Genomic DNA, 23713 nt, shown 5'->3' with positions numbered 1-23713 from the left:
TAACTGACATTCATAGGGAAAAGGCAGAGACAAAAACAGGCTGTTTGAACAATACTTACTAGAAAGACTGTATGACACCAGAAGATGTGTTGGATCCACAGCTTCAAACCAGCTCATTCTGGTTCAACCCTCTGATACTTTGCCTATCTACCTCAGATATACTGAATCAGAATTTATATTTTAACAGATCCCCAGGTACATAAATATCACCTGGGGGATCATGTTAAAATGTAGATTCTGATTCAGTATATCTGGGGTGGAAATGCAAATTCTCAGCAAGAGGTTGAACCAGTTTGAAGTCCTGTTTGAATCGTGAACAGAGACCAACATATCCACTTAGATCTACATATCTTCATGGGATAGGATCCAAGTGGGATAGAGAAATTCCTGCCCATCCTCCTGCTCAATAATACATTGGTTCAGAATCTGTTAATGATGGGTGTGAGGCTAGGTAAGCAGTGGTCCAAAGATCTCAAAGAGCATCTTTCTACATCTTCTTTGTGTCAGAGCTCTTTCTCTGTTTTGGAGCCCCAGGCCATTGGAAATTGGTATTTCTTGCTTGTGTAGGCCTCCCCACCCCAATACAACAGAGCAAGGCATACAAAAGGGAAGAACGACAAGGGATTAAATAGATCTTATAGATTTATTAATGAAAAATACTTTACAAAACAGTATGTTTGGCCCTAAAATAGTTCAGCTGACTCTGAGGGTTTAGAACGACGACTGAGCAAGTGGCAGTAATGGCTCTGCTGCTGAGGACAGGAGGGCATGTTAGTGTGCCTGACTCCATGTGTTCAGATGGGTGAATGTTATGTTGGCAGCTCTACATTCTAGGCCTAAGCTTTGGGGGCACAGGGAAGGATGATAGGCAATAATACCTGGGATGGTGGGCTACCTTGAATGATAACATCAGGACCATAACCACAGGACTACATGTTCCTCCAGGGATGGGCCTAAGGAAGACAGGTCAGGTAACGGGTATATATAGATAAAACAAACAGTGAAAGTCAGGACTATAGTAGTAAACAGAGCATGTGGGTGCAAGTGGAGGTAGGGGTATAGAGTATCCAGGAATAAAATGGTGACCTTAAGATAAGGAATGCTAGTGTCCAGAGTTATATTATGGATTCACCTTTAAAGTGGCTCAAATAGAGCCCTAAACGGTAGCTGCTTTCTTTTGCTAGCTGAGTGGAAACTGGAATTTCAAATATTTCCTCCCAAAGAGCCAGGTCTCCTTAGATGTCCCTGGCATCCCTGGGGAAAACTGTCAACTCTATGCTGAGATGAGACTGCACAACCATGACAGGGATGCAGGGTACCAACTCTGCCCACAGAACAGATTTATAAGAAATAGTGTGGTTCCAGGAAAGAAAAGATGTAACCCTTACCACCTGCTGTGCTGCAGGGCTCTGGTCCTGATCTGCTCCCTTCCAGGGGCATCTGCTAGAACAAACAGAAGCCCTTCTCCCCCTGTCCTCCTGTGCCCAGATTGGTGGGCGTAACTGCTTTGCCTCCAGTCATCATCTGGGGGCATATCTACTCTTCTAGGACCAGGGGCTCGGGACCCTGGAATAGGACCTGAATTCCAGGCTGACCTCAGGGGTACACAAAGACTGCTGGATGGTGAGGACACATGGTGAACAATGGGAGAGTGGGAAGGTGAATGGAAAAGATCACCCCAGGACTGAGCATGAGGAACTGGGAATCCTTGGCATCTTTCTGGTACTGTGGCAGTGTGAGTTAGTGGAGGCTGACACCCTGGAGTGGTCAGAAATCTGGCCCCAATATGCTGGTTAGTCTCTGACCAGGGTCCCCAGGAGGAATCTGTCCTGGAACGATGGGGGAGACTCCGATAGTTCAAAGTCCTTCCTGTGTATTTGATCCCTTGGGAAGTTTCACCCCTGTCACACACAGCCAGAAACTGTTGGGCATTCTTTGAAGTTCCTAGAGAGAGAAAAGAAACAAAAAGACTAAGCATCTTCAGAAAATCCATCTCTTTTGAGAGGACCATTCCTAGCTATTGTTCCCAACTCCCTAGACCTCCAAGATCATACTCACAAGGGAAAGAAGGAAGCTAGCTTTCCTTTTGATTTCATTTTTTAAAATTCTTACTATCCATCAAAATCAACAAATGAAATAATGTCCTGTATAGGAGCTCTGGTAGCATAGTGACTAAAGCACTTGACTGCTAACCAGAAGGCTGGCGGTTCAAACCCACCAGCCACTCCTCGGAAGGAAGATTGGGCGATCCTACTTCCGTAGTGATACTGCCTCGGAAACCCAAGGAGGGGTCGCTATGAGTCAGGCCCGACTCGACGGCACATAACAACAACAACAACATAGTTATCCTACTCCTACTTCAATCCACAATAATCATTCCTCCACCATATACACAAACAAATGGCTTCCTAATACAGCAAATGTATACCACAATTCTGATAATTCTGCTCCTAGAGGACCATTCCAAAACATCACTGAGCCTTTTTTAACATGGTACCTTCACTCCAGTTAAGCAATTTCTGCTTCTCTTACTCATTCTCAGAGATCTCTGTTCACACCACTCCTCCCAAATATACAATGTGAAATGCATTTTCTGTACATTTATTTTCCTTTCTTTAAAGCAAACAAAATAATATTTTAATCACTTCTTAAAAAAATGCTTCCACTCTTTATTTTATGACCCAGTAACATCTGCACTATGCTTTTATGTATATGGGTGTATATTCTGATTATTTAAACTCTGACCTCTTAGAAAACAGAGAGTTCTTTCTCTCCTATGTTCACTGTAGCATTCATTACACAACTGGTTATAATCAATGCTACCTGACTGATCACTGATGCCCTTCCAAAAACCAAACCCACTGCCACTGAGTCAATTCTAATTCATAGCGACCCTGTAGGAAAGAGCAGAACTGCCCCATAGGGTTTCCAAGGTTGTAAATTTTTACAGAAGCAGGCTGCCTCATCTTTCTCCCACAGAACAGCTGGTGGGTTCAAACTGCCAACCTTTTGAATAGCAGCCAAATGCTTTAACCACTGTGCCATCATAGCTCCTTAGGGATGCCCTTAGCTGTTTAAGGAAGCTAACTGCCTAGCTGTTCCATTGATTAATAGGTAGTGCATTTATCCAGAAGTCCTGTTTACCCAAACTTCCCTGAAATTTGGACACAAACATCCACAGTACTATTCTATCTTCTGTTCTACCCCCTGGACATTTATATCCTTAAGCCAAGGTTTCTCAACCTCAGCACTATTGATGTTCTGGTCTGACAATTCTTTGTTGGGAAAAGAGGGGGGCTGCCCTGTGCCCTGTAGGATGCTTGGCAGCATGCTGGCCTCTACTCACTAGATCTCAGTAGCACATTCCCATACTGAGAATCACTGCCTTAAGCTATAGATTACTTTCCATGTACAATTATATTTGCCCATGAGAAGGGAAAGAACATTTTGCTATACAGGATAAAAGAAAGCCAGGATGATACTGCCCACCTTCCCCCAGGATTGTCTGGGTCTGTACACATGGCTTGGGCACTCTGTACAAAATCTTTCCAAGTTTCCTATTCACTTCTTATCTTTCTAGACTAGCCCTCAACTAAGATATAGGGAACGGAAGAAGACTGGGTTATTAACTCTCCTCATTTCTTGAAAAGCTTATCTTATTATGCCTGAAACAGTTCCTTTTCATGAGTTAGTCAGATTCTGCGGGGTAGGGAAGTGGCTTAGCCTCTTGGTCTAAGAACCATGTTGTTCAAGAAATGATTCAATCACAATTCATCTTGATCAATTATTTGATCTTAAAGCAGTAATTCATATCCTATCATTCATATCCCAGAGAGACACCATGTTCTGGCATATAACATTAGATTTGGGAGGAATTACCTGGGGGTCTATGGGGCTCCCCTGACATGCTGGGCATCAGGACATCTGGGGACAGGAACTGTGGTTGGGGAGGGTAGAGTTGGGGACCAAGGAGAAACACAGGAGGGTCATGGATGACAGAGAGGGAAGAGGAGCTGGAACAACGGTGCCCGGTTTCCAAAGGCTTTTTCCTCACGTTTGATGAATCCTTATAATGAGATAAAACAAAAACACAGAGATGAGGATTAACACACAGTAGGATGTGGTTGGGTAAACACAGTGAGGCAAGCAGGCGGAAATGAGGGAACAAGAGCACAAACATGCCATTGTTCTGGAGAGCAATCTTATTTACTCAGCCACTCTCCCTTGTCAGCCCATTTAGGAAACATAATTACCATGAACTGAAGAGTCCAAATTGCAGATACTCTTCCCTTAACCAGAGTCTTCCTCATAGGCCTCACATTCCTAATCCTACCATCCAGATCTTTAGCAAACTCCTTAACGCTAGCAGAAAAATCAGATCAAGATGAGGGGTGGGGCAAACATAGAAGGAGAAAAATATTTGGGAAACCTGAGAAATTGAGAAAGAGAATTCTAGACTCTAAGCATTGTGAACTAAAATATATCTACTTAAACACAGAGCCAAAGTCTCTACTCCAGCTTCTCTCCTGTCACTGCTACATTCCACAGCCTCCTCTTTTGCCGGTCAAATTTGTACTCACGGTGCTTATATCTCCTTATGCCTACTTTAGTAGTTATTTTACTTTTGTGGTAAAGCCCCAGAAATACCCCTTTTTACATCTGAAACACTAATATGTCCAAAATTGAACTACTATCCTTCCAAATTTCTCCTCCTGGTACCAAATTTTCCTGTTGTTGTTGTTGTTATGTGCCGTCGAGTTGGCCCCGACTCATAGCAGCCCCTCCTTGGGTTTCCGAGGCGATATCACTACGGAAGTAGATTGCCCAACCTTCCTTCTGAGGAGTGGCTGGTGGGTTTGAACCGCCAGCCTTCTGGTTAGCAGTCAAGTGCCTTAGGCACTATGCTACCAGAGCGCCAAATTTTCCAAAGTCACCCATATTCAAATGTTGGCATTGCCTTTGATTTCCTGTTTCCCATCTATAATCCATTAGCTGTCTTAGCCAAGTACTGTTATTTCTACCTATGAGTTCTGCAAGTAAACTCACCAGCACCACTGCAATAGCCTCCACCTTATCTTCCTAACTCCAATGTGTTACCTCTTCACCTGCAAGGTCCTATGTGATCTGGCCCTGCTGACTTTCTCATTTTATTTCCTACCATTGTTGTACCTTTAGCGCTCCATTCTAAACTTCTTAATGTTCTTAATGTTTCTCAAACACAAACACACCAAGCTCATTTCTACATCAAGGCCTTTACACTTACTGTTCTTATTACCTGGAATGTTCTTCTCATGGTTTGTAGCTTCATATCCTTAAGGTCTCTGACCAAATGTTACTTTCTTAGAGATTATTTCCCTTGCCACCTATCTATAATAGCCCTGAGTATAACCACTACTATCTCTCTTTACCCCCTTGCTTTGTTTTATTCTTCTATATCACATGTATTGTCTGGAATTATATCATTTACTTGTTTATGGTCTTTCCCCTCTTAGCAGCCCAATGTCTTAACCACAGTGCCACCAGAGCTCCTTATTTCTCCCCTAGTAGAATATATTTCTTATTCACTTCAGTATATAATAGGCACGTCATCGTATACTCATAGCATCTACCACAGCTTAGCATACAGTAGGCACATACACAGTAGGCTGTACCTTACAGCCTACGGACCAGGAGCCAGTCCTCTCAGCAGAGCTAACTACTTCTTTATTCTTGAAACAATCTTCCCTTGGTATACATGACACTACACTTCCCTGGCTCCCCTTTTATCTCTCTGGCCTCTTCTTAGTTTCCTTTTAGTAGTCTTCAGAAGAAGAACCACCTTGAATCTGATACTCTTCAGGAATATATTCATAGCTCTTCTCTTTTTGCTTTACTCTCTTCCACTTTTCAATGGCTATGATTCCCAAATCTCAATTCCCAGTTCATACGTCTCACATCGAAAGGCCTACCAGATATTTCCACTCATGCTTAATATATCTAAAATTGAAATAATTTCTTTCCTCAAACATATTCCAGCTCCTGTGCTCTCTATTTCAGTTAAAGGTATTATCATTAATCCATAAATCTTAGATAAAGTCCTTGATTCTCCCTCTGCCCATCAACTCCATATACAGACAGGTAGTCACCAAGTCCTGTTGATTTTTACCTCCTAATTGGCTCTCCAATAAGTCTACTTCTCTTTATCCTCCTAAACTTCTTTCTGTGTCTTATACCACTCTCTGTGGTCCATGATCTGACCCTTGTTTGTATTCTTTCCAGTCTCACTCACAAACACTCTCAAACATCTCCCCTCACCAGACTTTTAAATCCTGCCATATCAAATAAGCTTCTTTTGATTCAGTTATTATTTGTTTCTGGGCCTTTATAGATGCTGGTCCATTTACCTGCTTTATTCTTTCTGCTTCCTTAGGATCTCCTAAAGCCTTGTATGAATATCCCTTCTATTATGAGCTTATAACATCAAATCTTCATCATATTACGTTATAAGTGCTTGTTTACTAATCTGTCTCCCCCAATAGATAAGCTCCATTCAAGAGAAGGAACTATATCTAGCTCACTCATCATTACATCCTCAGTACCTGGCACATATGCTCAGTAAGTATTTGTTTTGGGGATGGGGGGAGTCAATGAATAATACAGAAAAAAAGGAAGTCAACGTTCCTAGTAAAATAGCATCTTGTCATTAAATGCATCGAAAGTACATTAGAATAAATACTGGGCAAGGGACAACACATTTTCCAAAAAGAAATGGCAGGCTTTCCAGAAGTATTTAGGAATTTATGAACAATCAATTGGAAAAAATTAGTGCCTCTGGGTAGAAAAACTGGGTCTGAACGACTAGTGGGTCAGAAACATAATTTTCACTATTTTTAAATTTTTATTGAACTGAACTTGGTCAGCAAGAAAAATCAACTTGCCTTGGGCTAGTATGTGAAATTCTCCAAAGCCACAACTACCTTCATACCTCAATTGTCAGTACTTGAGTTTGTTGATCTATGATAACTGTTTTCTTGTCCCTTCCATGTACAGATTATCAGTACCATGTGAAACTAGCACCTGTGTGTCAGTTTGTTATACAGTGGTGACTTGTGTGTGACTGTGATGCTGGAAGTTATACCACTGGTATTTTAAATGCCAGCAGAGTCACATATGATGGACTGGTTTTAGCTTCCAGACTGAAATAGACTAGGAAGAAACACCTGATGATATACTAACACAAACTAGTCAATGAAAACCTAAACCTATGGATCACAACAGAACATTGTCTGACTCACTTCTTAGGACCCATCATCAGGAAAGCTCAATCGCTGCAGGAGGACATAGTATTTGGTAAAGTAGAGGGCAGTGAGGGAAAGGGAGGCCCTTCAGTGAAGATTGGCACAATGGACTAAAACATGCGATCATGAAGATGATGCAAGACTAAGCTGTATTTTGTTCTTTTGTACATAAGGTCATTATGAGTTGGAGTCAACTTGATGATAGCTAGCTAGCTATTCATCTATCTATCTATGATGATAGCTAGCTAGCTTTTCATCTGTCTATCTATGATGATAGCTAGCTAGCTATTCATCTATCTATCTATCATCTATCGACCATGTGAAAAGCCTCAAGGATTTTAAATTATTTTCCTTGTCTTGCAAATATACATGCTTCACTTTTCCTTCAAAGTATACTGGACATCACTCAAACATGTAACGGGAGTGGGGAGAAAAAAGCAAAATATTATTCCACCTCATTTCTTCCCTTCTCCCTTTGATTAGTTCCGTGGGTTCTGCCAAATAAGTATCCTTTGCTTCTGTGAGACTCCTCTCAAGGCTCCTGTGACTCTTCTCACCCTAGAGAACCCTTTAACACACCCTACCAGAACTGCTACAGGTAAGGGACATTACTCTGGACTTCAACTGAGTATACACCAATAAAATAATGACCATGTGTCCTCATTTATGTGAGTGTTCATGGCGTTCCCTAAAATGACAATCCTCAGTTTCTCCCTGCTCTTTCACTTGCATTTTATTTTTACCAAGCAAGGGGAGGAGGGTGCTCTGACTCTACTTACCAAACTGTAGGAAAAGACTAGAGCCTCCTCCCTGTCTGAAACAATGGTGCCACTGAGACTATATGAGATGCAGCAGAAGTTCTCTGCACAGTACTGTTCCTTGTCCCCAAACTCCCTGCTGGGGCCTTGGCAAGGTACAGCCTTCAAATACACAGACACACACCAGACTTGTAGTTTTCCCAATGACCATGACTCCAAGTTTATGGAAGAGAATAGGGGAAGACTCACTAGCAAAGACCTGAATTAGATGTGTTTGAAAGATAGTGGTCATGTAGTAATGTCCTCTCATTCAAACTGTCAAGTCGATTCCAACTCACAACGATCCTATAGGATAAAGTAGAACTGTCCCATAGGATTTCCAAGGCTATAATCTTTATGGAAGCAGATTGTTCCACCTTTCTCCCATGGAGTGGCTGGTGGGTTCGAACCACCAACCTTTCAGTTAGCAGCTGAGCACTTAACCACTGTGCCATCAGGGCTCCTTAGCCCAATCATAGACACTGTTTTATTCTGGCAGCCCCACATTACCATGCCTCTGTGTTACCACTAACCCTACTACTCACATCTTTCAACACTTCCTTCCCCAACATACCACCCCATGCCTAGACCTAAGAACATGAGGCTGCTACCTGAGAAGCAGGGACTGTCGTGGCTTCACAGAGACTGTGTTCCATTTCTGCTGTTGGGGTCCTTGAGAGACCAAGGCCAGGGGCTGAGTGCAGCCTCCTCCCCATGCTGTCTGCAGAGCCTGCGAAGGAAATACAAATACAAATACAAGTTAAAGCTACCATTTCTCCTGGGGTCTAAACTCTAAGCATGGCACAAACTCATGAGTTCTTGTTTCATTAAATAGCAGACAGGTATCTCTGAGTCCATTGGAGGATGTGCTCCTAGAATGTAGAAACAAGAAGAAGTTTCGGAATATAGATAGTTTCCTGTAGGCCAAAAGGGTCTCAGGTCACAGTCCTTGAAGAACCTTGGGGAACAGGAGCTTTGTGGACAGAAAGCTGACTGGCCCCATCTTGTCCCTCATTTCATTTTTGTAAATATAATCAGCTTCTGTCAGACTTGTGTTCTAGTTACCTAGTGACACTCTGACAGAAATATACCACAAATGGGATGGCCTCAACAAACAGGAGTTTACTCTCTTACAATTTGGAGGCTTTAAGTCCAAGTTCAAAGTGCCAAGCTCTAGGGGCTGCGTGAAAGCCCCTCAACCTTGGGGTCCAGCTCTGCCTCCTGCTCCTGGCCCAATGGACCTAGAGGCGTTTCTTTACTCAGACAGCTGCTAATTGCTGAGGCTGACAAACCCAAGGTTGACAAATAAAAAGGCATAGTCCTGATGTTACCAAACCACATGGCAGGCCATTCATTTAAGTTCATTGAAAGTCCCAAGGTTGACAGAGCATGGCAGGCTGCTGAACAGCAACACAGCTACATACAGGGTCCAAGTGTGCCATAGGCTAGAGACCATTCCTAAGGCTTCTCCTTATATACAGGAAGCAGACCACATCGCTAAAGCAGCTACTCAGCTGCTTGTAGTAGATCCCACCATGGAGTAAACTGCCAGTCTCATCATGGGGAATAACTACCACCAGCTGCCCAGCCACTCAACCAGGCCCAGCCAAGTTGACACACAAACATAACTACCACAATTTGACAGAGGAAACTAGCCCATATAGTGATTCCCTAGAGGATCTGTGATGACTGAAGCAACTATTATCTCCAGTCTAGTCTAGAATAGAAATGATCGTATAGTCAAACCTCCTCATTTTAGTTCTAGAGTCTAACAGGTAGTTAGTAGTTTAGGATTAAAATTCCAGTCTCTTGTTTTTAACACAGTACTATTATCTCCTCAACTAGTAAGCTGGGGCTCTTCAGCAACATTTTGCATGTGGAACAGCAACTCACAACAACAACATTTTTTTATTTTTTCCATTAGCTTCTCTTGATCACTTAAATTCTAAATAGCCACTAAATATTTATTTCCTCCTCAAAATCTTGTTAGATTGTTCAGAGAAGATCTGCTCCAAACTGGATATATGACTCCCAAGTAGGCCTTTGAACTGGTTCAATCATGGCTGATGCAGCAAAATTAAAACAGACCCGAATTTTTAAAATGTGGTATACCAGAATGACAACTGGAAAAATTATAGGTAGAAGCCCTGGAATGGGAGACTAGGAAGAGATGTAGTGAACCCTTTCAGGAGCCTGATGCAGAAGACTGCATCCTGATGCCAGGACTGTGGAGAGTGACACACATTCAAAGCTATGTGGTTGCTGCCATCTTTGAGCCAGGCATCAGTTTCAGACTTTGCAACATATACGCTGTCCTTGTTTTCCAAGAGGGAGATTAAGTTTCTAGTGGGGTGCTAACCTGTGATTTTTCCTGTTCCAGTTATCATTCTGGTACATGCTAATTTTACAAACTCAGTTCCATTCCAGTGTTGTTTTGTTGGCCATGACTGAACCACGAACTATTTTGAAGCCCTGGTTCTAATACCACTTACTAAGCTAAGGAAACTACTCAGACAGAATATCACCAAGAACCCTCTTTTGATTTTGTCCTCCTGCTTTTACCTTTTATATGCCCCCTCAACTTTGGTTTGGCTTACCTGTTTGGCTAAATGGGTGCCAAGACACATCCTGCTGCCCCCATTTAGAATAGCCAGTTTGAGAAGTCTGGAGACTGGCCTGGTAGAGAGACTCCAATTCTGAGGTTTCCTGCTCTGTGTCTTGGTTCCAATGTGGATGCAAAAAGATGTGGTTTCTCTCTGGATAGGCTATGCAGGTATGGGAATCATGGGGAGAGGATTTTACTTCTGGCCCAGGGACTCCATATTTAAGTTGTGAATCACAGAGTCTTGTAACCTTCACCCAGGAATCCAAAGGCAAGGAAAGCTCCAAGTCAGCATTGCTGTCCAGCTCCTTAGGCCTAGCATCTCTCACTTGGGATGGCAGCTCTTTATATGTACTAGGCTCTACCAACCTAGACTGTCCTACCCTAGAAGTTTCACCATTAGGCAACCCAGAGTTCATGGCAAGAGGTTGATAGTCAATAGGTTCTTCCCAGGAAGGTAGTCTGTCCCTACCATCCAGAGAGGGTGGCTTTTTTGCCCAAGGCCAGTGGCCTTTCCCTTGATCCTGTGGGAAAGGAGGCTTAGATTCAGAAGGGGAAGAGTTCTTCCTTAGACTATCTGGCACACTTCTATCCTGGGAACCCGTGCCATCCTTTGTGGAAGTACCTTGCATCCTCTGGAACTGCTCTGCCAGAGAGCGGACAAGCCCCTTTGTGCAGGGAAACTCTGGCCTATAGGGCTCCTTGCTGCCTCCATCCACTTTTGAAGTCAATGAAGTTTTGGGACTTTTGGCTGGAAGGCATTGGTTAGTTTTCTGCACAGAATCAGGAGAACGAAGCACAGATGAGGAAGCTGCAGGCATTATGGGATGGCAGTCCCTGTATGGAGCAAGACTTGGCTGAACTGATGAATTTAAAGCACTACAACTGGAGCTATGTTCCCCTCCTCTCTCGGAGGTGGCTGTTCCAGCTAGGTGTGACCAAGGCAGCACTAGGGATGGGTTAGTAGGATCCCTCTTTTCGTGGAAAAGTTGTTCTTGAGCAGTGCCTCTTCCTTCTTGTGGAGGGAACATGCAACTGCTATCGTCACCCCTGTAAACTTGCAGCTTACATTCTAGGGTGTCCATTGGCTCCCAACCATGATTAGAAGTCTTCTCAGACTTCCCTGGTGTTTGAAGTAAGCCCTGCCTGTGGATTGAAGTGGGGTCAATGCTGTCCACCTCAACCAAAGTCAGAAGGTTTGGGGCAGATCTATTGGAGGAGCTATGCTGTTGGGCAGAAGGGGCAGGTGACTCTGAGAATAGTGATGAGTGTGACTCATGGCAGGAAGCAGGTGAGTGGAAGAAAGAACTGGCCTCAAACTCTGTGTCCGTGCAGGGTTCCAGCTGGGCCTCCCGGCTCAACAATATTTGGAGCGGGATAGGTTGTTCACTGAAATAAATAGAGAGAGCCAGTTATGAATTGCCTTGATTGATAAGAATACTTCCCAAAAAACTTATTAATCCCATTCTTATTTCTAGCTATCTACAGAGAGAATGGCAAAAATAAATGGTAAGATAAGCATAAGTAGCGTCAACAGTTCAAAAATTTACAAAAGAGAAGGTACACGGTCACCTTATACCTAGGTTACAGGTAACGTTAATCCTCTCTTTGTTAAATGCCTTCACAAAAGCTGCACACAGTAATAAGAAGTGGACCCTTTGTCAATATTACTCACTACCTGTGAAGTTCCATTTTAATCTCATTCTTTTGTACTTATAAATTTAAAAAAAAAAATTGCCAGTCCCACATGCAGATGACATGGGAGATAAGCAAGCCTGGAAGTCACTCACACCAAACAGCAAAATCCAGGATGCTATCAAGGCAGGAAAGTCCTATTTGGCATCCTGAGAGGTAGCCTAGCCAAAGGAACCAATAGTCCACGTTTATAGAGCACAGGGTGATCTGTGCTCATGAGATTACATGCAAATAACCGATTCAAGTGTATTTTCATAATCTGGATTTGGTTGTATTACTCACTGAAATGTTTCCCCAAAGTGACATACTATGACTCTTGAGATTTAGGAATAAGAGTAGAGATTAATTGCATTTAGTTAGTTTTGCAGTAATTGTTTTGCATTTCTGACCAGAAAAATTCAATGCCACGAGCACTTAAATAAAATGTCAACTGCTTACATGTATCAAGTGGTATAAGAAGTCTTCTAGGAAGAGTTTAGCTGCCTAAATTGTTTATACACAAAGGTCTCTGATCAGCATTCAATTAGTGGAGAACACAATAAACCAAACCAAACTCACTGCCATTGAGTCAGATCGGACTCATAACGACCCTTACTTGGGTTTCAAAGGTAGTATCACTATGGAAGTAGAATGCAGAACCTTCCTTCCAAGAAGTGGCTGGTGGGTTTGAACCGCCAGTCTTCTGGTTAGCAGTGAAGTGCCTTAGGCACTATGCCACCAGAGCTCCTACACAATAGAAGAATATAAAAAAAAAAAAAAAAGGAAAATCCTAGAGATGAGCATAATATTTGAATGATGATATTCTATAAACTTTCTTAGATACTCAGTTATCCTTACAACATTATGAAAAACATGATATTATACTTATGGGAAATCTAATAATAAAAGACAGTATTACATAATGGTTAAGGACATGAGCTTTGGAGTCAAGAGACCTGGATTTGAATTCCTCAATTCTACCACTTACTAGCTAAATAATGGTAGGTATGTCACTTATCTTATTCTCTCTAAGCCACAGTTTCCTTAACTATGAAATGTACGAAACAATCATCTCTATTCCAGAAGATTACTGTGGAGATTAAAAATGAAAAATAAAACATATATCTATCACCTTAGTGCCTGGGCCTAAACAAGTGTTCAAAAAATACTAGCTACTTATATTTATATTTTGAAAATTACTCAGACTTATTAAAAAACAAAATCAATTTTCACTTCAATCCATCTATGAGTAAAAGCCAAATTCAAGGGCTAACATGTAGGAATTATAGCAATGTCTACCAGGACTTTTTTCTTTGTCCTGCCCATAAGGAAACAAAACAAATAGAATCTTTGTGTCTCTTTCCTGCGGTTCAATCAGAGCATGGAAAAGACTGCATTCTTTGCTTCCATGAGACAGAGGAAGCACTGAAATCCCAAAATAAATCACACAGTGGCTACCTCAACATGAAATGTAGCTCAGACAGGCATGTCTAAGAACATATCATATACAAATATAGTAAGTGTGCTAGAACACAAATCCAAGGGTAAACTCACCTGCAGGAAATTTGGACAAGTGGCCTAACAATTATGCTACACTTTCTGCATCTTTCTAGGACCTACTAAGGAAAGGACCAGCAGTGGAGCTTTTTCACTGTAAATCTAACCTGAGCAAAGAAAATCTTTTCAGAGGACTCTTCTCTCTCCCCTGTAGTCACCAAGACAATGAGCAGTCTTGTTATGGCACACCCACGGTTACTTCCTCCCCTGGCGTCCATAAACTAAAGTGGTTCCTAGGCACTACCTTGTTGGCTGAGGAAGGGCCCCCCCTTGTGATGGGAGGCAGGCTGAGGACTGCGACGGCTGCTGTGATGATTGCTGCTGCTGCATGCGATCCTGCAGGCTCCGTGCTTTTCGAATACTGATTTGCAACTTCTTATCGACTAGGGCTCTGCTGTGCGTGCTAGAGCTGGCACCATGCAGGGCAAGTCTTAGTTTAGCTAAAATGCAAAAGAAAATATAGCAGAAACAACCCAAAACACAAACAAAAATAAAAAGAATAAAATTGAACCAAAAATGAGCAAAGATATGCATTAAAACTCAAAATATGCAGCAGGAATGCAAGGCATGGACCATGCATATGCTGTCTAGGGCACAGAGCTGACTCTGGCTATAAGAAACATTCATGGAAGCCATAGAGCCAAACCAGTTAATTCAAATTAAAGAAAAAAAAAAAAGAAAAAAGGAAAAAGAAACAAAACTAAAATGAATTAAGAAGATAAACTGGTGCTTTCATCTTAGAGGTTGCCACTCTCCTTGTCCTTTGCAACTGACATGTCCAACTCTATTCTCCACACTCTGCTCCCAAATACCCTCTCCTGGTGGCTAATAGCAGAAATAAGATCCAAGCTTATATCTGTCTTAATAGGATACAGTTTCTTGTGAATCAGATATCAGCTCTAAGTCTTAGGCTCATGCCTGTGCTATTGCATACCAAGAAGGCAGGGAAGAAACGTAAAGGAGAATCAAATATATCAGCGGAAAGCCACAGCCAATTTATTCAGTTATTCCTGCCATAAGCTCCACCTCAGTAGTCAGTGACTAGAGAAAGTACAGACTAACTTCACATTTGAGGTCTAATACGTTAGGAAGGCATGGCTGGAAAAGCCATTTGTGTACTCTTGCCGAGGTTATTCTAGTAAATACCCATAGACCACAGTGACACCCTCTGGCACAGTCAGAAATTTGGAGGGCAAAGATAAAGGGCCTCACTTTGGGAGAACAAGAGTGGGGAGACATAAAAGCTGTTTTTATCCCATTTGCGTGACGACCCTAATAACACCTGTTGTGAAATTAGTCAAAAGTGCCATAGCCATAGCAGTTAGAGTTACTTACAGATAGCTTCGTTACAGAGAGCCAAAGCTGCAGCACAGTCTCCCTTCTGTTCCAGACGCACCGACTCTTCAAACACTGAATCTGCCTCTTGCAGGGACCTCTCAAAGCCGTCACTCCTCCCTGAAAGGGCCAGCACTTTTCATTTTCATTACAGTTCTTTCCAACTTTTCTTATGTACTATTTCCCCTTGGTATGCACAGATCCTTGCTGCAGAGCCTTTGCTCTGCCCTTATTCCAACTGTCCATTGCTATTAAGAATTCTCTAAAATAGATAGGAGAACCATTTCTGTCTTTAAACCAGACCTTATCAAGGCCATGAAAGAAGGGCATGCCAATGTCCACAACATATTCCAACTTTAAGACATCTTAGGGAGTGGTTCAAGGAAAGAAGAAAGTATTGTCTACAGCAGAGGGATAGTGGAGGGTGGGTTCTTATGCCTGGAACTGAACTGTTCTTCTACAGCACAAGAAGATATGTCTTGCCAACTGGTGTCAGAATGCCCCCAAACTCCATTGAGATTGGCACCAGTGAAAAACTGGCTTTACTACTCTATAAAACCATCTATACCACTTCTGTCTTACATCAATCCACAATCCTCTTGTACCACTCTGAACTAGAAAATAAGTATGCCTCTTGGACATAACTAGTCAATGATTCCTAACCTCAGTATATCTATCAACACAATTGAATTGTCCTTGTTAGTATGAATGCATGTAACTTTCATCAGTACTACTAAATATTTACTTTCACCATCCTTTGGTCACCAACTTATCCCAAAAAGTCACCTTTCCATACCATGAGCACAGGATATTTCTTGATTCCCTAAAGTGAACATAAGGAGTTCTGGTAGCATGGTGCCTAAGGCATTTGACTGCTAACCAGAAGGCTGGCGGTTCAAATCTACCAGCCACTCCTCAGAAGGAAGGTTGGGCAATCTACTTCCGTAGTGTTACTGCCTCGGAAACCCAAGGAGGGGTCACTATGAGTCAGGGCCGACTTGACAGCACATAACAACAACAACAAAGTGAACATGTGCCAAAGTAGGTGCAGAAGAGTCCAAGTACAATGCCAGTTAAAAACACTAGAAAATAGCTGACAAGGGACAAGGTTGTAATCACTTCTTGGCCAAAGCATTCCACCCTGAGGGAGCAAGTAGTTGGATCTGTGGGCTCAGGACCATGGCTGCAGGGGACATCAAGCTCAATTGGCACAACACACTACACAAAAACATTGTTCCGCGTCCTACTTTGGCGGGTAGCAACTCGGACTTCAAAAGCTTGCAAGCGGCCATCTAGATGCAACAATGGGTCTAGAGCAAGGAAGTATGAAGAAAACCAAACACGCATGGAAGCAATTAGTCCAAGGGACTAATGTGATCACTATGTGATCCTCAGCCTATATGACTATGAAACCAGAAGAACTAGATGGTGCCTAGCTACCACTGTCAACCACTAGGAGGGGGATGGATCTATGTAGGAGATCCTGGATAGAGTAGGAGAACAATGTGGAACAAAACTCAAAATCATAAAAAAAAAAAAAAAAAAAAGGTTTGCTTGTCTGACTCATCTGATAGAGACTGGTGGAACCTGAGATTATGGCCCCTAGCTGCCCTTCAGGTCTGGAATTGAACCCACTCCTGTGGCTTCCAGCCAAACAAAAAACAGGCATATGAGCTGAACATTTATATTACACAGATACACTCCCTGGAGAGATCAATCATGGGACAATAGAAGGGCTGTGTATGCACAGGGAGACAGCTCAGGGGGCAGGAGTGCATGAGAGGGAAGGACACAGGGAAGAGGTGGCTATGAGGAGGAAGGAGGAGAGCTGTTGCATTGTGGGAGGTTAAAGTCAATGTCATGAGACAAAGTATATCTGAACTGCTGTATTGAAGATGAATTTGCTCTGTAAACTCTCACTCAAACCACAATAAAATTAAAAAAAAAAAAAAAAAAAAAACCTCTAGAAAATACTGTAAGGACAACTTTTATAAAAGAAATCCCAGGTGTTCACCCACCCTCCCTCCTTGTTCTCTACTCACTCATAAGCATAAATGGGTAACAATTTATAAGTTCACCTATAATTTGGATTGATGGTGGGTTTTCACAAGATCACAGGAAAAAAAAAAAATCAAAATGTCTGAGTCATCTCTCCCAAAATTTCCCCCATTCTCCAGTTAGTTACAGCTGGAAATGCTAAGAAGACTCAACATACCAAACACTCACTCCCTAATTCAACATGGCTTACAAGTCAGATTCAACTTGACAGCAATGGGTAACAGGTTTTTGGAACACAACAGGAAGACAAGAGAAATAGCAGGTTGATTCTGAAGAACTTGGCCTTCAGATTCCACTCCACCTCCAGAGCTGTGCCTCCTCCATCCCCTAGACCTGAAGTTTTCTCATGATACTTGAAATCGATTGCATCTACACAATCCTTAAAATCAGAGGTGATGGCTAGAGCCATTTATTTATTTTTTTTTTAATTAAAGCCATTCTCTACAGTGATTTAGGCAAACTATTGCTGATTCATCACTACACTAGATTTCATTCTTTATGCTACAGAATCTTAGTACTCTAGTCCTTGCTCTTCCAGAAAAGTCTAAAAAAAGCATAAGAGAAAAGCTGCCCCTAAACAGGTCTACTTAGCCTAGGAAGCTTCTCTAAGTGCTAATGAAAAGATGGAAGTAGTTAACAGAAAGCAACCACTCAAAACAGCACTGACTTCTACTCTAAACTAGCTTAGCACAGTTTGTTACATCTGGAAATTCTGAGTAATAAGAATGATAAACTCATTTTACAGAAAGAAAAACTGAGATACACATTTCAAGACATACATAAGGTAGATACCTAAGGCTTGTTGAACTCTTATGTTGTGCCTTCCGGTGCAAAGTAACATCCTAAAGAAATTCATGGAAGAAAAAACTGACTAATGTGGGGCAGTTGAGAAAGCTTAAGTAAAGTCCATGAAAATCGTAGGAAATGGAGGACAAATCATTACAGGATCAAAAGGCAGTGTTCTCTGCTCCTGACTGGCTGAGTCACTATCCTGAAGCCCGAGATGGCAATTCTCAAGGGTTTTATCTGCCACGAAGTAGAATGCCCCTCATTGTCAGTGTAGTTTCCTGCCCTTTTCTGTTGCTTCTGAGCTATGACTAGTTTTATTTATAGTATCTACAGATATTCATAGGAAATATTTTTCATGAATAATATACTCTATTTCTCATCTGTAGGCTTCTAATAGTTGTCCCCCAAATCAATGCCTATTCTAACCAATAGGACTGTTACTTCCTACAATAGGATTATTATCTTCCTAGCTTTCACTGCAATGTCTGAATTAAGATAAAATATAACTTTGCTAAAGAGAAGGGAACTTACTATTTGGATCTTTTTTCTTTTCTTTCTGTCCCCATCACCCACAACTTAATGCTCACAACAATTACCCTGATTCTGCAATTCATCCAAGTCCATAAACCGACTCGGATGAGGGTTAAAGCCTTTAGCTGCCTCTAATTCCTTCTCCCGTTTCCTTCGAAGTTCCTGTTCCCGCGCCCTCCTGGCCACTTCTTCTTGTAACTCATCCAGTTCACTTTTGGAAGATCTCTCTCCACCTGGAATACACACAAGGGCAAAGATAAGTTACCACCTCTCCATAACCAGAACCAAACATCTGCTGAGGCCATTGCACTACTTTTCCTTTGGAATGCTTGGCTTCAATTTGGAGTTAATGGTTTGGGTTGTACTTTCCAAATGAGAAGGGAACTCTGGTGGCGTAGTGCCTAAACCATTTGACTGCTAACCAGAAGGCTGGTAGTTCAAACCCACCAGCCACTCCTCAGAAGGAAGACTGGGCAATCTATTTCTGTAGAGCTACTGCCTCAGAAACCCAAGGAGAGGTTGCTATGAGTCAAATCAATTTGATGGCTGTGAGTTTGGTTTTTTGTTTTTTATTCCACATGAGAATCAGGATGGGACCTAGGCAATGAACAATAATAATATTTATCAAGTAGTTCATAACAATAATAACAACATGCCAACTAACATTGGCCAAATACTTACTATGTGTGAGGGAAGCTTTAAGCATTGTGGTAGTTAAGTTTGTGTGTCAACTTGGCTGGGCTTGGTTGAGTGGCTGGGTAGCTGGATGTAGTATTTCCCATGATAATACTGGTAATCAACTCCATGGTGGAATCTGTGAGCAGCTGAGTAGCTACCTTAGGGATATGATCTGCCTCCTGTATATAAGGAGAAGCCTTGGGGAAAGGTCTCTAGCTTATGGCATGCTTGAACCCTGCACACAGCCGTGTCATTGTTAAGTAGCTGCCACACCTGTGGTTTCCAGCCAAACAAAATACAGGCATATGAGTTGAACATTTACCTCAAGTAGATACACTCCTTGGAAAGAATAATCATGGGATAAAGGGCTGCTTATGCACAGGGAAACAGCTCAGGGGGCAGCAGTGTATGGAGGAATGGACACTGGGAAGAGGTAACTATGGGGAGGAAGTGTGAGGGGAACTGTTGCATTGTCATAAACTGACATGAGACAAAGTGTATGTAGACTGCTGTATGGAAAGTGAATTTGCTCTATAAATCTTCACCCAAATCACAATTAAAAAAAAATTAGGAAACATTCTGTACCAGGTGGGGTCACTGACTCATTGGGGAACTTCATGCAATTCATTTTCTCATTCTTTGACTTAATTACCACCCTTTAATGAGTTCATAAAATGTCCACAGTAGTAAAATTCAGCTTTACACACAATCATATATGGATCCAGATAGATCTATAACTATCTTCACAATATATTAAGTGAAAAAATTAAGTGAGAGTAATATGTGTAATATGATTTTGTTTAAAAAAAATGGTGGTGACTCATGCATAAAATTTTATAACAATATATACACTTGTAGAAGCATAGGAAAATATGTAGAAAGATATATACCATAATGGTACATTGGCTACTTCAATTTGAAGAGGCAAAGGACAGGTTATTGACACTTGGGACAGGCCTATTTTTCTTTTCTGTTTTTTAAAGAGTGATCAAAATCACAGGTAAAAATACTTTGTTCTATACCAGAATAAAATGACTGGATCAAATTGTGGGTTATAGGAAAAGTCTACTATACAAAGAAGATGGTGGGGTGGTACAGTGTGTGAGGAATTTTGTCAAAACTCCTTGCTAAATATTTTTCACCAGTTGAGGAGTTCTACTGGTGGATTCTACCTATCTAGTCCAGAACTGAGTGCTGTTACAGAAATCAAGAGACTCAGTAGTAGTGAGCTGAAAAGCTATCTTCTATCTGAAAAAGAGAAAGGGAAATAGGCTCATACATGATCACAAATTTCTCAATGCAGTGTTACTGAGTATGAAATAAATTAAAATGGAAGAAACAAACAAAAGCATAATTTCATTAAAGAATGGATCTTTTAACAACAACCAGCTCCAGCCCAGGATTCCAGAGTAGCTACTTCTACAGGCATTGTTCTACTCTGCCAAATGTCAACAACCTATGGCACTCACATCTAAATGCATTCAAGCCTTTCTATCACTGCTGCTGAATACCTTCCTTCTAACCATCTTGGGGGAGCTCTGGTAGCATAGTGTCTAAGGCACTTGACTGCTAACCAGAAGGCTGGCAGTTCAAATCTACCAGCCACTCCTCGGAAGGAAGATGGGGCAATCTACTTCCGTAGTGATATTGCCTCGGAAACCCAAGGAAGGGTCACTATGAGTCGGGTCCAAATCGACGGCAAATGACAACAACAGCAGCAGCCATCTTGGTGAACTTCCAGTAGCTAGCAAGAGAACTGGTGATCAGATCAACAATGTTCCTAATTTCATCTCTTCAGACTAGTACACAGTATTCTGCCATCTTCTCCCTAATAAGCTGACATCACAGATCTACATCCAGAAACTCATGAAATCAGATCATAGGTAGGTTTCTGCCCACATATCCTACTCTCAATTGACCTAACCGACCAGAGGAAAAGAAAATGAAACCATGACAAATCTTGCAGAGAAGGCTGATCTCTAAGTTAGACAAGGAGCTCTCAGCAGACCAAACCATATTGGATACACCCCCACTCAGGCATTTCACAAAGAGAAACTCCATATTGAGGACTGTCTGGTTACTACTGAATTTTCAGCTCTGAATATATTCTAAGTCAAGAATTTATTTTGAACCATTAAGACTGGGTATCTAGTCAAGTGAAATATGTACTGTATGTATATGTGTTGTGAGAGGTATATAAAAAAGAGCTAAACCCTATGACCATCTCCAATTTCTACTTCTGGTATCTTATGCCTGAAATTCCATTATTCTTTTTTTTTCCCCTCAGTTTATTTTTCTTTTCTAAATTATAGATATATTTTTTCTATAGGGACTATACACAGCAAAATATACAGAAATTCAACAGTTTCTGCATGCACAATTTAGTGACATTGATTACATTCTTCAAGTTATGCAACCATTCTCATTTTCTTTTCTGTTGTTCTTCCCTCATTAACATAAACTCACTGCCCCCAAAGGTTCCTACTAATCTTTCTATTTGTGTTACCAATTTGATCCCATATATATTTAAGTTTCAGGAGTTCATCTAGCCTCCATGGCTCCAAAAAGTCAAGATTCCATGAGAGTTTGAATTTCTGTTCTGTATTTTCTTCCTCTTGATCAGGATTCTTCTCGAGAATCTTTGATCAAAATGTTCAGTAATGGTGATTGGGCACCATCCAGTTCTTCTGGTCTCATAACAATGGAGGCAAGTGTTCATGGAGGAACTTAGCCACATATTCCATATCCTCCTCCTATTCCCAACTTTCTTTCTTCATCTGTTGCTCAAGGTGAATAGAAACTAATTGTTGTGCCTTGGATGGCTGTTTGCAAGCTTTTAAGATCCCAGGTACTACATAGTGAACTAGGACGTAGAACAGAAGTACTAAACATGTTATTAGGCCAATTAACTGAGATGTCCCATGAAAACTTGACCCTAAACCTCCAAACCAAGGGACAAAATCCCATGAAGTGTCTGATAACACCTAAGCAGGCTCTGCAGCTATTCTTTTGTCGTTGTTGTTGTAAATACATCTATCACACAACCTTTGCCAATTTAACTTTTTTTAAAAAAAATTTTATTGTGAATTGGGTGAAAGTTTACAGAGAGCAAATTCATCTTCCATACAGCAGTTCCCATACACTTTGTCTCAAGACATTGACTGCAATCTCCCACAATGTAACAGCTCTCCTACCACTTCCTTCCCATAGCCACCTCTTGCCTGTGTCCTCCCCTACCATGCACTCCTGACCCCTAAGCTGTCTCTCTGTGCATACACAGGCTTCTATTCTCCCATGATTGTTCTCTCCAAGGAGTGGATCTACCTAATGTAAATATTCAGCTCATATGCCTGTCTTTTGTTTGGCTGCAAGCCACAGGAATGGGTTCAATTTCAGACCTGAAGGGCAGCAAGGGGCCATAGCCTCAGGGGTTCCACCAGGCTCTCTTAACATCAACAAACCTGGTCTCTTTATTTATTTTTTTTTTTAAATGATTTTGAGCTTTGTTCTACATTGGCCAATTTAACTTTTTACAGATATAAAAAGCAATTATAATAATCAACTGTGTAACCCTACCCTTAATGTTATTTTTCCATCACCATTAACCTCCTTTTTCCTTCTTCCCCCTGCACCTTGAAACCACTAAAAACTTTGATTTCTATACATTTGCCTTTTCATATATGTAAGGTCATACAATATTTGTCCTTTTCTGAGTGGCTTACTTTGCTTAGCAGAATGTTTTCAAGCTCAATTTATACCATCAAGACTTCATTTCTCCTACTGGCTGAGTAGTATTTGTATATATGTATCACATTTTGTTTGTCCATTCATCTGTTGATGGGCACTTAGGTTGTTTCCATCTTCTGGCTATTGCGAATAATGCTGCAATGAACATTAGTGTACAGTCTCTTTCTGAGTCTTTTGGGTACATGCCCAGGGTATTTCTGGGTCATATGGTAGTTGTACTTACAGTTTCTTGAGGAACCACCACATTGTTTTCCACAATAGCCATTTTGTATTCCCACTAGTAATGGGTAAGGGTTGCAATTTCCCATATCCTCATGAATATTTGTTATTTTCTTTTTTTTAAACTTTAGCCATCCCAATTCGCTGCCATTCAGTTGATTCCAACTCACAGCAATACTGTAGGAGAGATTAGAACTGCCACACAGGATTTCCAAGGCTGTAAATCTTTACAGCAACAGATTGCCACATCTTTCTTACAATGAGTAGCTGGTGAGTTTGAACCACTGCCTTTGTGGTTAGCAGCCAAGCACTTAACTTGGCTCATTAGCCATCCTAGTGCGAGTGAAATGGTATCTCATTGTGGTCTTGATTTGTATCTCTCTGAGAGCTAGTGATGCTGACCATCTTTTCATATGTTTGGTGGCTATTTGAATGTCCTCTTTGGTGAA

At 41.5% G+C, this 23713-nt stretch overlaps 1 protein-coding gene across 1 annotated transcript in view; it reads right to left on the bottom strand.

Annotated features, from left to right (window-relative positions):
• Window positions 1-1384: 1384 nt before the first annotated feature.
• USP54 (ubiquitin specific peptidase 54) overlaps window positions 1385-23713 on the bottom strand; it is a 79211-nt gene continuing 56882 nt past the window's right edge. Inside the window, exons 15-22 of the mRNA XM_007940611.1 lie at window positions 18686-18853; window positions 15243-15362; window positions 14152-14347; window positions 10672-12065; window positions 8686-8804; window positions 8057-8197; window positions 3880-4066; window positions 1385-1944 (exon numbers count right to left, since the gene is read on the bottom strand). Coding sequence (XP_007938802.1) covers window positions 1385-1944; window positions 3880-4066; window positions 8057-8197; window positions 8686-8804; window positions 10672-12065; window positions 14152-14347; window positions 15243-15362; window positions 18686-18853 — 2885 coding nt within the window. The remainder of the gene's footprint in view (window positions 1945-3879; window positions 4067-8056; window positions 8198-8685; window positions 8805-10671; window positions 12066-14151; window positions 14348-15242; window positions 15363-18685; window positions 18854-23713) is intronic.

Source organism: Orycteropus afer, unplaced genomic scaffold (assembly GCF_000298275.1).
Source record: "Orycteropus afer afer isolate SDZICR_OR568_19922 unplaced genomic scaffold, OryAfe1.0 scaffold00070, whole genome shotgun sequence".
Classification (NCBI taxonomy): Eukaryota; Metazoa; Chordata; class Mammalia; order Tubulidentata; family Orycteropodidae; genus Orycteropus; species Orycteropus afer.
This window is presented reverse-complemented; position numbering and strand designations above follow the sequence as displayed.